This window comes from Salvelinus fontinalis, chromosome 7 (assembly GCF_029448725.1).
Source record: "Salvelinus fontinalis isolate EN_2023a chromosome 7, ASM2944872v1, whole genome shotgun sequence".
In the NCBI taxonomy this organism is placed as follows: Eukaryota; Metazoa; Chordata; class Actinopteri; order Salmoniformes; family Salmonidae; genus Salvelinus; species Salvelinus fontinalis.
This window is the reverse complement of record NC_074671.1, coordinates 67,263,772-67,278,771: the sequence shown is the minus strand read 5'-3', so window position 1 is coordinate 67,278,771 and position 15,000 is coordinate 67,263,772. Positions and strand designations below refer to the sequence as shown.

At 50.0% G+C, this 15,000-nt stretch overlaps 1 protein-coding gene across 2 annotated transcripts in view; it reads right to left on the bottom strand.

Moving 5' to 3' along the window:
* LOC129860016 (tripeptidyl-peptidase 2-like) overlaps positions 1 to 14,724 on the bottom strand; it is a gene marked incomplete at its 5' end in the record, with an annotated part of 89,512 nt that extends 74,788 nt beyond the window's left edge. For both annotated transcript variants that reach the window (XM_055930331.1, XM_055930332.1), the window contains 3 exon segments: positions 2,800 to 2,924; positions 10,885 to 10,989; positions 14,656 to 14,724. In XM_055930331.1, the coding sequence (XP_055786306.1) occupies positions 2,800 to 2,924; positions 10,885 to 10,989; positions 14,656 to 14,724 (299 nt within the window).
* Positions 14,725 to 15,000: the final 276 nt, after the last annotated feature.

The following is a 15,000-nucleotide window of genomic DNA, read 5'->3' as shown; positions in this document are numbered from 1 at the left end:
GAGAGTAGAGGTTAGAGGTTAGCCTCCCCACTACATCGCAGTGCTTAAAGGGGTCACTACAGACCGGTTCGATACTCGAGGGGTAGAGGGTAGAGGACTACAGGGGTTGAGGCGTCCGCATGCCTCCCAGACATAACAGTTTGTGCATATATTATATCAACATTGTGTTTGTTTTGGACTTCAGTAAGGGGTTTTTCAGTTGTTCAGGGACACAAGATTTTTTCTTTAACCAAACCGAAGTTGGTAGCCCAAAGTCGGTAGTCAAAGTCGGCAGCACAAAGTCGGCAGGTCAAAGTCGGCAGGTCAAAGTCGGCAGGTCAAAGTCGGTAGCCCAAAGTCGGCAGCCAAAGTCGGCAGCATAAAGTCGGTAGCCCAAAGTCGGCAGCCAAAGTCGGCAGCATAAAGTCGGCAGCATAAAGTCGGCAGCCCAAAGTCGGCAGCCCAAAGTCGGCAGCCCAAAGTCGGCAGCATAAAGTCGGCAGCATAAAGTCGGCAGCCCAAAGTCGGCAGCCAAAGTCGGCAGCATAAAGTCGGCAGCATAAAGTCGGCAGCACAAAGTCGGCAGCACAAAGTCGGCAGCACAAAGTCGGCAGCACAAAGTCGGCAGCACAAAGTCGGCAGCACAAAGTCGGCAGCATAAAGTCGGCAGCACAAAGTCGGCAGCACAAAGTCGGCAGCACAAAGTCGGCAGCACAAAGTCGGCAGCACAAAGTCGGCAGCACAAAGTCGGCAGCCAAAGTCGGCAGCATAAAGTCGGCAGCCAAAGTCGGTAGGCAAAGTCGGCAGCACAAAGTCGGCAGCACAAAGTCGGTAGGCAAAGTCGGCAGCCAAAATCGGTAGCCCAAAGTCGGCAACCCAAAGTTGGCAGCCCAAAGTCGGTAGTCAAAGTCGGCAGCACAAAGTCGGCAGGTCAAAGTCGGCAGGTCAAAGTCGGCAGCACAAAGTCGGCAGGTCAAAGTCGGCAGCACAAAGTCGGCAGCACAAAGTCGGCAGCCCAAAGTCGGCAGCCAAAGTCGGCAGCACAAAGTCGGCAGCACAAAGTCGGCAGCACAAAGTCGGCAGCCCAAAGTCGGCAGCCCAAAGTCGGCAGCCCAAAGTCGGCAGCCCAAAGTCGGCAGCCCAAAGTCGGCAGCCCAAAGTCGGCAGCCCAAAGTCGGCAGCCCAAAATCGGTAGCCCAAAGTCGGTAGGCCAAGTCGGTAGCCCGAAGTCTACGCCCCTTCGTCTGTGATTGGTCAACAGTAAGGATTCTTCAGTAAAGTCTGTGGTCATTCAACGAGACACGACTCGTTATCATGTGGAAATACACTAAACATCTTAGTTCAATGTAAAACTGACTAAGACCTCTTCATGGCAGATCTATAGAGGCATCTCAGTCTGAATTCATCTCTGTGGAGGACGTGTATACTGGCTACGGCATCTCTAAATGGACAAACAGTACTATTGACTAAGACCTCTTCATGGCAGATCTATAGAGGCATCTCAGTCTGAATTCATCTCTGTGGAGGACGTGTATACTGGCTACGGCATCTCTAAATGGACAAACAGTACTATTGACTAAGACCTCTTCATGGCAGATCTATAGAGGCATCTCAGTCTGAATTCATCTCTGTGGAGGACGTGTATACTGGCTACGGCATCTCTAAATGGACAAACAGTACTATTGACACCTTTTTTTCAGTTTTTTCAAGCGAAGGTCTTTTTAAAAAGGGAGTATGGAGGTCGTTCGGGTTCACCTTTAGGGGTTAGAGGTTACTGGGTAGGGTTCACCTAGCTGACTTTGGCTAGCAGCCAGCCGAACTGGGGCCTTTAGGGGTTAGAGGTTACTGGGTAAGGTTCACCTAGCTGACTTTGGCTAGCAGCCAGCCGAACTGGGGCCTGCTGACGCCTTTAGGGGTTAGAGGTTACGGGGTAGGGGTTAGAGGTTACTGGGTAGGGTTCACCTAGCTGACTTTGGCTAGCAGCCAGCCGAACTGGGGCCTGCTGACGCCTTTAGGGGTTAGAGGTTACGGGGTAGGGGTTAGAGATTCATGGGTAGGGGTTAGAGGTTACTTGGTAGGGGTCAGATGTTACTGGGTAGGGGTCAGAGGTTACTGGGTAGGGGTCAGAGGTTACGGGGTAGGGGTTAGAGGTTCATGGGTAGGGGTCAGAGGTTACGGGGTAGGGGTCAGAGGTTACGGGGTAGGGGTCAGAGGTTCATGGGTAGGGGTCAGAGGTTCATGGGTAGGGGGTAGAGGTTTCGGGGTAGAGGTTAGAGGTTTCGGGGTAGGGGTCAGAGGTTACTGGGTAGGGGTCAGAGGTTACGGGGTAGGGGTCAGAGGTTACGGGGTAGGGGTCAGAGGTTACTGGGTAGGGGTCAGAGGTTACGGGGTAGGGTACAGAGGTTACGGGGTAGGGTACAGAGGTTACGGGGTAGGGGTTAGAGGTTCATGGCTAGGGGTTAGAGGTTACTGGGTAGGGGTCAGAGGTTACTGGGTAGGGGTCAGAGGTTACTGGGTAGGAAGCAGAGTTTACGAGGTAGGGGTTAGAGGTTACAGGGTAGGGGTTAGAGGTTCATGGGTAGGGGTTAGACGTTACTGGTTAGGGGTCAGAGGTTACGGGGTAGCAGTTTAGGGGGTAGAGTGTTAAGGATGCATAAAGACAGGTCTCCACTCTCTAAAATGTCCACTGCAGCCCTGGTGGGATGAACACAGGACGGATAAGACACGGGGGAACAAAAATACTCTCATGGCTACAAATTGAGGAATGCAGGAAGGAGGGACTGAAAAGGGATTTGATCCAGTAGCCGATGCTCCTCCTACCTCCAGGTGTCTCCGTCGTTCCACAGCAGACAGTCGTAGACCGGACCCGGGTCGTTGTATTTCTTCTCCAGAGACGCCAGTATCTCTGTCTGACACAGCAGCTCCTCCTTCTGCAGCTTCTCAGACTGATAAAACAACGGACAGACGTGAGGGAACAAAATATATATATTTTTTTAAACACTAGTTTACACACACATTTCATGTGCTCAGGATTGATAAATCACACACTGGGGGATACAAACTGTTAACGTTTAAACTGTCATTTTAATCGTACAATAACGAGTAATTCACAATTCAGATATAGTCCAGGGTAGGACCCAATGTACTGTATATAAACCATTGGTAGAACCAGACCCAATGTACTGTATATAAACCATTGGTAGGACCAGACCCAATGTACTGTATATAAACCATTGGTAGGACCAGACCCAATGTACTGTATATAAACCATTGGTAGGACCAGACCCAATGTACTGTATATAAACCATTGGTAGGACCAGACCCAATGTACTGTATATAAACCATTGGTAGGACCAGACCCAATGTACTGTATATAAACCATTGGTAGGACCAGACCCAATGTACTGTATATAAACCATTGGTAGGACCAGACCCAATGTACTGTATATAAACCATTGGTAGGACCAGACCCAATGTACTGTATATAAACCATTGGTAGGACTCGTCGGGGGCAATGCAGTTCAGTCTACCACGGTCCTGGCTACCTACCAGACGGAGCAGTTCAGTCTACCACGGTCCTGGCTACCTACCAGACGGGGCAGGTCAGTCTACCACGGTCCTGGCTACCTACCAGACGGGGCAGGTCAGTCTACCACGGTCCTGGCTACCTACCAGACGGGGCAGGTCAGTCTACCACGGTCCTGGCTACCTACTAGACGGGGCAGTGCAGTCTACCACGATCCTGGCTACCTACCAGACGGGGCAGGTCAGTCTACCACGGTCCTGGCTATCTACCAGACGGGGCAGGTCAGTCTACCACGGTCCTGGCTACCTACCAGACGGGGCAGGTCAGTCTACCACGGTCCTGGCTATCTACCAGACGGGGCAGGTCAGTCTACCACGGTCCTGGCTACCTACCAGACGGAGCAGGTCAGTCTACCACGGTCCTGGCTACCTATCAGACGGGGCAGGTCAGTCTACCACGGTCCTGGCTACCTACCAGACGGGGCAGGTCAGTCTACCACGGTCCTGGCTACCTATCAGACGGGGCAGGTCAGTCTACCACGGTCCTGGCTACCTACCAGACGGGGCAGGTCAGTCTACCACGGTCCTGGCTACCTACCAGACAAGGCAGGTCAGTCTACCACGGTCCTGGCTACCTACCAGACAAGGCAGGTCAGTCTACCACGGTCCTGGATACCTACCAGACAAGGCAGGTCAGTCTACCACGGTCCTGGCTACCTACCAGACGGGGCAGGTCAGTTTACAACGGTCCTGGCTACCTACCAGACGGGGCAGGTCAGTCTACCACGGTCCTGGCTACCTACCAGACGGGGCAGGTCAGTTTACAACGGTCCCGGCTACCTACCAGACGGAGCAGTTCAGTCGACCACGATCCTGGCTACCTACCAGACGGGGCAGGTCAGTCTACCACGGTCCCGTCAGAGACTTTCATAGGGAATCACCACTACAATGGTAGATCATGTTCAAATTAACGTTTATTTGTCACGTGCGCCGAATACAACAGGTAGACCTTACAGGCTCTAACCAACAGGTCAAAACTAGGTATTTAGGTGAACAAAAGTTAAGCAAAGAAATAAAAACCACAGTAAAAAGGTTTTCTGCAGTTGTCCCTCTCCTCCATGTTCTCACTGCGTGGGACTTCCATGTCCCACTTCTCATCGACGTGACGGCTCGTTGTCCCTCTCCTCCATGTTCTCACTGCATGGGACATCCACGTCCCACTTCTCATCGACGTGACGGCTCGTTGTCCCTCTCCTCCATGTTCTCACTGCATGGGACTTCCACGTCCCACTTCTCATCGATGTGACGGCTCGTTGTCCCTCTCCTCCATGTTCTCACTGCCTGGGACTTCCACGTCCCACTTCTCATCGACGTGACGGCTCGTTGTCCCTCTCCTCCATGTTCTCACTGCGTGGGAATTCCACGTCCCACTTCTCATCGACGTGACGGCCCGTTGTCCCTCTCCTCCATGTTCTCACTGCCTGGGACATCCATGTCCCACTTCTCATCGACGTGACGGCTCGTTGTCCCTCTCCTCCATGTTCTCACTACGTGGGACTTCCATGTCCCACTTCTCATCGACGTGACGGCCCGTTGTCCCTCTCCTCCATGTTCTCACTACGTGGGACTTCCACGTCCCACTTCTCATCGACGTGACGGCTCGTTGTCCCTCTCCTCCATGTTCTCACTGCGTGGGACTTCCACGTCCCACTTCTCATCGACGTGACGGCCCGTTGTCCCTCTCCTCCATGTTCTCACTGCCTGGGACATCCATGTCCCACTTCTCATCGACGTGACGGCTCGTTGTCCCTCTCCTCCATGTTCTCACTACGTGGGACTTCCATGTCCCACTTCTCATCGACGTGACGGCTCGTTGTCCCTCTCCTCCATGTTCTCACTGCATGGGACATCCATGTCCCACTTCTCATCGATGTGACGGCTCGTTGTCCCTCTCCTCCATGTTCTCACTGCCTGGGACATCCATGTCCCACTTCTCATCGACGTGACGGCTCGTTGCTCGTTGTCCCTCTCCTCCATGTTCTCACTGCGTGGGACTTCCACGTCCCACTTCTCATCGACGTGACGGCTCGTTGTCCCTCTCCTCCATGTTCTCACTACGTGGGACTTCCATGTCCCACTTCTCATCGACGTGACGGCCCGTTGTCCCTCTCCTCCATGTTCTCACTGCATGGGACATCCACGTCCCACTTCTCATCGACGTGACGGCTCGTTGTCCCTCTCCTCCATGTTCTCACTACGTGGGACTTCTATGTCCCACTTCTCATCGACGTGACGGCCCGTTGTCCCTCTCCTCCATGTTCTCACTACGTGGGACTTCTATGTCCCACTTCTCATCGACGTGACGGCTCGTTGCTCGTTGTCCCTCTCCATGTTCTCACTGCATGGGACATCCACGTCCCACTTCTCATCGACGTGACGGCTCGTTGTCCCTCTCCTCCATGTTCTCACTACGTGGGACTTCTATGTCCCACTTCTCATCGACGTGACGGCCCGTTGTCCCTCTCCTCCATGTTCTCACTGCCTGGGACATCCATGTCCCACTTCTCATCGACGTGACGGCTCGTTGTCCCTCTCCTCCATGTTCTCACTACGTGGGACTTCCATGTCCCACTTCTCATCGACGTGACGGCCCGTTGTCCCTCTCCTCCATGTCCTCACTACATGGGACTTCCACGTCCCATCGACGTGACGGCTCGTTGTCCCTCTCCTCCATGTTCTCACTGCATGGGACATCCACGTCCCACTTCTCATCGACGTGACGGCTCGTTGTCCCTCTCCTCCATGTTCTCACTGCATGGGACATCCATGTCCCACTTCTCATCGACGTGACGGCTCGTTGTCCCTCTCCTCCATGTTCTCACTGCATGGGACATCCACGTCCCACTTCTCATCGACGTGACGGCTCGTTGTCCCTCTCCTCCATGTTCTCACTGCATGGGACATCCACGTCCCACTTCTCATCGACGTGACGGCTCGTTGTCCCTCTCCTCCATGTTCTCACTGCATGGGACATCCATGTCCCACTTCTCATCGACGTGACGGCTCGTTGTCCCTCTCCTCCATGTTCTCACTGCATGGGACATCCATGTCCCACTTCTCATCGACGTGACGGCTCGTTGTCCCTCTCCTCCATGTTCTCACTGCATGGGACATCCATGTCCCACTTCTCATCGACGTGACGGCTCGTTGTCCCTCTCCTCCATGTTCTCACTGCATGGGACTTCCACGTCCCACTTCTCATCGACGTGACGGCTCGTTGTCCCTCTCCTCCATGTTCTCACTGCATGGGACATCCATGTCCCACTTCTCATCGACGTGACGGCTCGTTGTCCCTCTCCTCCATGTTCTCACTGCATGGGACTTCCATGTCCCACTCCTCATCGACGTGACGGCTCGTTGCAGTGATGTATGACGGCGTGTTCATAGACGTCCAACCATCTGTTAACGCCACGTATGCTGCTTGACAGCTTGTGCTTTGTATTTGCAGAGAGATCATTGTATAATTTCTCCATTTAGGCCACCAGGGTTCTCCATCACGGTATCTAGTAGGGTAATTTCTCCATCGAGGCCATCAGGGTTCTCCATCACAGTATCTAGTAGTCTGGTTCTAGATATGTCATCAGGGTAATTTCTCCATCTAGGCCATCAGGGTTCTCCATCACGGTATCTAGTAGTCTGGTTCTAGATATGTCATCAGGGTAATTTCTCCATCGAGGCCACCAGGGTTCTCCATCACAGTATCTAGTAGTCTGGTTCTAGATATGTCATCAGGGTAATTTCTCCATCGAGGCCACCTGGGTTCTCCATCACGGTATCTAGTAGTCTGGATCTAGATATGTCATATGGGTAATTTCTCCATCTAGCCCACCAGGGTTCTCCATCACGGTATCTAGTAGTCTGGTTCTAGATATGTCATCAGGGTAATTTCTGCATCTGGCCATCAGGGTTCTCCATCACGGTATCTAGTAGTCTGGATCTAGATATGTCATATGGGTAATTTCTCCATCTAGCCCACCAGGGTTCTCCATCACAGTATCTAGTAGTCTGGTTCTAGATATGTCATATGGGTAATTTCTCCATTTAGGCCACCAGGGTTCTCCATCACGGTATCTAGTAGTCTGGATCTAGATATGTCATCAGGGTAATTTCTCCATCTAGGCCACCAGGGTTCTCCATCACGGTATCTTGTAGTCTGGATCTAGATATGTCATATGGGTAATTTCTCCATCTAGGCCACCAGGGTTCTCCATCACGGTATCTAGTAGTCTGGATCTAGATATGTCATATGGGTAATTTCTCCATCTAGGCCACCAGGGTTCTCCATCACGGTATCTAGTAGTCTGGATCTAGATATGTCATATGGGTAATTTCTCCATCTAGCCACCAGGGTTCTCCATCACGGTATCTAGTAGGGTAATTTCTCCATCTAGGCCATCAGGGTTCTCCATCACAGTATCTTGTAGTCTGGATCTAGATATGTCATCAGGGTAATTTCTCCATTTAGGCCATCAGGGTTCTCCATCACGGTATCTTGTAGTCTGGATCTAGATATGTCATCAGGGTAATTTCTCCATCTAGCCCACCAGGGTTCTCCATCACGGTATCTAGTAGTCTGGATCTAGATATGTCATATGGGTAATTTCTCCATTTAGGCCACCAGGGTTCTCCATCACGGTATCTAGTAGTCTGGATCTAGATATGTCATCAGGGTAATTTCTCCATCGAGGCCACCAGGGTTCTCCATCACGGTATCTAGTAGTCTGGATCTAGATATGTCATATGGGTAATTTCTCCATCTAGGCCACCAGGGTTCTCCATCACGGTATCTAGTAGTCTGGATCTAGATATGTCATCAGGGTAATTTCTCCATTTAGGCCACCAGGGTTCTCCATCACGGTATCTAGTAGTCTGGTTCTAGATATGTCATCAGGGTAATTTCTCCATCTAGGCCATCAGGGTTCTCCATCACGGTATCTAGTAGTCTGGTTCTAGATATGTCATATGGGTAATTTCTCCATTTAGGCCACCAGGGTTCTCCATCACGGTATCTAGTAGGGTAATTTCTCCATCTAGGCCATCAGGGTTCTCCATCACAATATCTAGTAGTCTGGTTCTAGATATGGGTAATTTCTCCATCTAGGCCACCAGGGTTCTCCATCACGGTATCTTGTAGTCTGGATCTAGATATGTCATCAGGGTAATTTCTCCATTTAGGCCACCAGGGTTCTCCATCACGGTATCTAGTAGTCTGGATCTAGATATGTCATCAGGGTAATTTCTCCATCGAGGCCACCAGGGTTCTCCATCACAGTATCTAGTAGTCTGGTTCTAGATATGTCATCAGGGTAATTTCTCCATCTAGGCCATCAGGGTTCTCCATCACGGTATCTAGTAGTCTGGATCTAGATATGTCATCAGGGTAATTTCTGCATCTGGCCATCAGGGTTCTCCATCACGGTATCTAGTAGTCTGGATCTAGATATGTCATCAGGGTAATTTCTCCATCTAGGCCATCAGGGTTCTCCATCACAGTATCTAGTAGTCTGGTTCTAGATATGGGTAATTTCTCCATCTAGGCCACCAGGGTTCTCCATCACGGTATCTAGTAGTCTGGATCTAGATATGTCATATGGGTAATTTCTCCATCTAGGCCATCAGGGTTCTCCATCACGGTATCTAGTAGTCTGGTTCTAGATATGTCATATGGGTAATTTCTCCATCTAGGCCACCAGGGTTCTCCATCACGGTATCTAGTAGTCTGGTTCTAGATATGTCATCAGGGTAATTTCTCCATTTAGGCCACCAGGGTTCTCCATCACGGTATCTAGTAGTCTGGATCTAGATATGCCATCAGGGTATTGAAGCAGACATCCCTCTACCATTTGCAGTTGATATGCTGAGTGACAGTCTGGGTGGAATGAGCTCGCCTGGCTGAGTGGCAGTGTGGGTGGAATGAGCTCGCTCGCCTGGCTGAGTGGCAGTGTGGGCGGAATGAGCTCGCTCGCCTGGCTGAGTGGCAGTGTGGGCGGAATGAGCTCGCTCGCCTGGCTGAGTGGCAGTGTGGGCGGAATGAGCTCGCTCGCCTGGCTGAGTGGCAGTGTGGGTGGAATGAGCTCGCTCGCCTGGCTGAGTGGCAGTGTGGGCGGAATGAGCTCGCCTGGCTGAGTGACAGTGTGGGCGGAATGAGCTCGCCTGGCTGAGTGACAGTGTGGACGGAATGAGCTCGCCTGGCTGAGTGGCAGTCTGGGTAGAATGAGCTCGCCTGGCTGAGTGACAGTGTGGGTAGAATGAGCTCGCCTGGCTGAGTGACAGTGTGGACGGAATGAGCTCGCCTGGCTGAGTGGCAGTCTGGGTAGAATGAGCTCGCCTGGCTGAGTGACAGTGTGGGTAGAATGAGCTCGCCTGGCTGAGTGACAGTGTGGGTGGAATGAGCTCACCTGGCTGAGTGACAGTGTGAGTGGAACTGTCGCCTGGCGACCAGAGCAGGAAACACGTGAGGAAACAAAACTCTGTAGTCTGCCTCCAAATTAATTTACATTTTTGCAATATTTTTCATGAATATATCCGATTACTATCTGTTCTTCACTCATTTTAATGATAAAGTATCAACTTGACAACATGTCAGATTTTCAAGGTCTGAATCTCAGAGCCAAATTCAAGATACTTTAATAAGCAGCTTGTCCGAACACTGTTTACTGCAAACAGGAAGCATGTTTTGGAATGTTTTTAATTCTGTACTGACTTCCTTCTTTTCTTTCTGTCATTTAGGTTCGTATTGTGGAGTCACTACAGTGTTGTTGATCCATCCTCAGTGTTCTCCCATCACAGTCATTAAACTCTGTAAAATGTTTTAAAGTCACCATTGGCCTCATGGTGAAATCCCTGAGCGGTTTCCTTCCTCTCCGACAACTGAGTTAGGAATGACGCCTGTATCTTTGTAGTGACTGGGTGTCATGGTGAAATCCCTGAGCGGTTTCCTCAGACCATAACAAAAGGGTTGAATACTTATCGGCTCAAGATATTTCAGCTTTTCCCTGTATGATGATGATGATGATGAAGACCTGTTAGTGCCATTTTTAACCGCAAAAATATATAATTAAATAAAATAAAAATTTGGTTAGGGATTGTTTCTAACTTTCAACAATCCTAATGTTGTTTAAACATTTATACCTCTAATGCACACGTTGTTTACGTGCACACCACATTTACCCATGAGCAGAGAGATTAACTGACCTGTAAGGGGAGAGGTCAAAGTGTTACCTGTGAGGGGGAGGGGAGAGGTCAAAGTGTTACCTGTGAGGGTGAGGGGAGAGGTCAAAGTGTTACCTGTGAGGGGGAGGGGAAAGGTCAAAGTGTTACCTGTGAGGGGGAGGGGTGTGCAAGGTCAAACTGTTCTGCCCGGCGACTAGCTTCAGCCAGAGCTGCTCTGTGTGCTGGATCCCACATTTTCTCCTTCCGCTCTTTCTGTTGGTCAACACATCAACACAGACATCCCTCTGTCAACATCAACACAGACATCCCTCTGTCAACACATCAACACAGACATCCCTCTGTCAACACAGACATCCCTCTGTCAACATCAACACAGACATCCCTCTGTCAACACATCAACACAGACCTCCCATCAACACATCAACACAGACCTCCCATCAACACATCAACACAGACATCCCTCTGTCAACACAGACATCCCTCTGTCAACACAGACATCCCTCTGTCAACACAGACATCCCTCTGTCAACACAGACATCCCTCTGTCAACACAGACATCCCTCTGTCAACACAGACATCCCTCTGTCAACACAGACATCCCTCTGTCAACACAGACATCCCTCTGTCAACACAGACATCCCTCTGTCAACACAGACATCCCTCTGTCAACACAGACATCCCTCTGTCAACACAGACATCCCTCTGTCAACACAGACATCCCTCTGTCAACACAGACATCCCTCTGTCAACACAGACAAATCTCTGTCAACACATCAACACAGACAAATCTCTGTCAACACATCAACACAGACAAATCTCTGTCAACACATCAACACAGACAAATCTCTGTCAACACATCAACACAGACATCCCTCTCATCACATCAACACAGACATCCCTCTCATCACATCAACACAGACATCCCTCTCATCACATCAACACAGACATCCCTCTCATCACATCAACACAGACATCCCTCTGTCAACACAGACATCCCTCTGTCAACACAGACATCCCTCTGTCAACATCAACACAGACATCCCTCTGTCAACACAGACATCCCTCTGTCAACACAGACATCCCTCTGTCAACACAGACATCCCTCTGTCAACACAGACATCCCTCTGTCAACACAGACATCCCTCTGTCAACACAGACATCCCTCTGTCAACACAGACATCCCTCTGTCAACACAGACATCCCTCTGTCAACACAGACATCCCTCTGTCAACATAAGCATACACTATTTATACACAAAAGTATGTGGACACCCCTTGAAATTAGTGGCTTCGGCTATTTCTGTTGCTGACAGGTGTATAAGATTGAGCACACAACCATGCAATCTCCATAGACAAACATTGGCAGTAGAATGGCCTTACTGAAGAGTTCAGTGATTTTCAACGTGGCATCGTCATAGAATGCCACCTTTCCAACAAGTCAGTTCATCAAATTTCTGCCCTGCTAGAGCTGCCCCGGTCAACTGTAAGTGCTGTTATTGTGAAGTGGAAACGTCTAGGAGCAACAACGGTTCAGCCGCAAAGTGGTAGGCCACGCAAGCTGACAGAATGGGACCGCCAAGTGCTGAAGCGCGTAGCGTGTAAAAAATCATCTGTCCTTGGTTGCAATAGTGACTACCGAGTTCCAAACTGCCTCTGGAAGCAACGTCAGCACAACAACTGTTCGTCGGGAGCTTCATGAAATGGGTTTCCGTGGCCGAGCAGCCGCACACAAGCCTAAGATCACCATGTGCAATGCCAAGCGTCGGCTGGAGTGGTGTAAAGCTCGCCGCCATTGGACTCTGGAGCAGTGGAAACACATTCTCTGGAGTGATGAATCACGCTTCACCATCTGGCAGCCTGATGGACAAATCTGGGTTTGGCGGATGCCAGGAGAACGCTACCAGCCTGAATGCATTGTGCCAACTGTAAAGTTTGGTGGAGGAGGAATAATGGTCTGGGGCTGTTTTTCATGGTTCGGGCTCCTTAGTTCCAGTGAAGTGAAATCTTAACGCTACAGAATACAATGACATTCTAGATGATTCTGTGCTTCCAACTTTGTAGCAACAGTTTGGGGAGGCCCTTTCCTGTTTCAGCATGACAACGCCCCCGTGCACAAAGAGAGGTCCAAACAGAAATGGTTTGTCGAGATCGGTGAGGAAGAACTTGACCGTGCTTCTACACCTGCATCGCTTATTTTGGGGGGTTTTAAGCTGGGTTTCTGTACAGCACTTTGAGATATCAGCTGATGTACGAAGGGCTATATAAAAAAAACTTGATTTGATTTGACTGGCCTGCAAAGAGCCCTGACCTCAACCCCATCGAACACCTTTGGGATGAATTGGAACGCAGACTGCGAGCCTGCGAGACTGCGAGAGTGGAGGCTGTTATAGCAGCAAAGGGGGGTACATCTCCATATTAATGACTTCCCTGAAGAGTGGAGGCTGTTATAGCAGCAAAGGGGGGACCAACTCCATTTTAATGACTTCCCAGAAGAGTGGAGGCTGTTATAGCAGCAAAGGGGGGTCCAACTCCATATTAATGACTTCCCTGAAGAGTGGAGGCTGTTATAGCAGCAAAGGGGGGACCAACTCCATATTAATGACTTCCCAGAAGAGTGGAGGCTGTTATAGCAGCAAAGGGGGGGACCAACTCCATATTAATGACTTCCCTGAAGAGTGGAGGGCTGTTATAGCAGCAAAGGGGGGGACCAACTCCATATTAATGACTTCCTTGAAGAGTGGAGGCTGTTATAGCAGCAAAGGGGAGGGACCAACTCCATATTAATGACTTCCCAGAAGAGTGGAGGCTGTTATAGCAGCAAAGGGGGACCAACTCCATATTAATGACTTCCCTGAAGAGTGGAGGCTGTTATAGCAGCAAAGGGGGGGTCCAACTCCATATTAATGACTTCCCTGAAGAGTGGAGGGCTGTTATAGCAGCAAAGGGGGGTCCAACTCCATATTAATGACTTCCCTGAAGAGTGGAGGCTGTTATAGCAGCAAAGGGGGGGTCCAACTCCATATTAATGACTTCCCAGAAGAGTGGAGGCTGTTATAGCAGCAAAGGGGGACCAACTCCATATTAATGACTTCCCAGAAGAGTGGAGGCTGTTATAGCAGCAAAGGGGGGGACCAACTCCATATTAATGACTTCCCAGAAGAGTGGAGGCTGTTATAGCAGCAAAGGGGGGACCAACTCCATATTAATGACTTCCCTGAAGAGTGGAGGCTGTTATAGCAGCAAAGGGGGGACCAACTCCATATTAATGACTTCCCTGAAGAGTGGAGGCTGTTATAGCAGCAAAGGGGGGACCAACTCCATATTAATGACTTCCCTGAAGAGTGGAGGCTGTTATAGCAGCAAAGGGGGGACCAACTCCATATTAATGACTTCCTTGAAGAGTGGAGGCTGTTATAGCAGCAAAGGGGGGGTCCAACTCCATATTAATGACTTCCCAGAAGAGTGGAGGCTGTTATAGCAGCAAAGGGGGGGTCCAACTCCATATTAATGACTTCCCAGAAGAGTGGAGGCTGTTATAGCAGCAAAGGGGGGGACCAACTCCATATTAATGACTTCCCAGAAGAGTGGAGGCTGTTATAGCAGCAAAGGGGGGGACCAACTCCATATTAATGACTTCCCAGAAGAGTGGAGGCTGTTATAGCAGCAAAGGGGGGACCAACTCCATATTAATGACTTCCCAGAAGAGTGGAGGCTGTTATAGGAGCAAAGGGGGGACCAACTCCATATTAATGACTTCCCTGAAGAGTGGAGGCTGTTATAGCAGCAAAGGGGGAACCAACTCCATATTAATGCCCATGATTTTGGAATGAGATGTTGGACAAGCAGGTGTCCACATACTTTTGTTGTGTATATCAACGTGCAAATTGTTGTAACTTGACCACACAAATCCACTCCATACCTGGATTCTCTCTCGGAGAGCTTTAGGGAACAACTCGTATCCATTTTTGATCCCAACGTGGTACTTTCCCGATGGATTATCCCAGGTCTGTGGGATCTGAGGAGAGAGAGACGTGTTTATGTAACTACAGACTAACAGTCTGTACAGTGACAGAGACATGTGTTTATGTAACTACAGGTTAACAGTCTGTAAAGTGACAGAGACATGTGTTTATGTAACTACAGGTTAACAGTCTGTAAAGTGACAGAGACATGTGTTTATGTAACTACAGGTTAACAGTCTGTAAAGTGACAGAGACATGTGTTTATGTAACTACAGGTTAACAGTCTGTAAAGTGACAGAGAG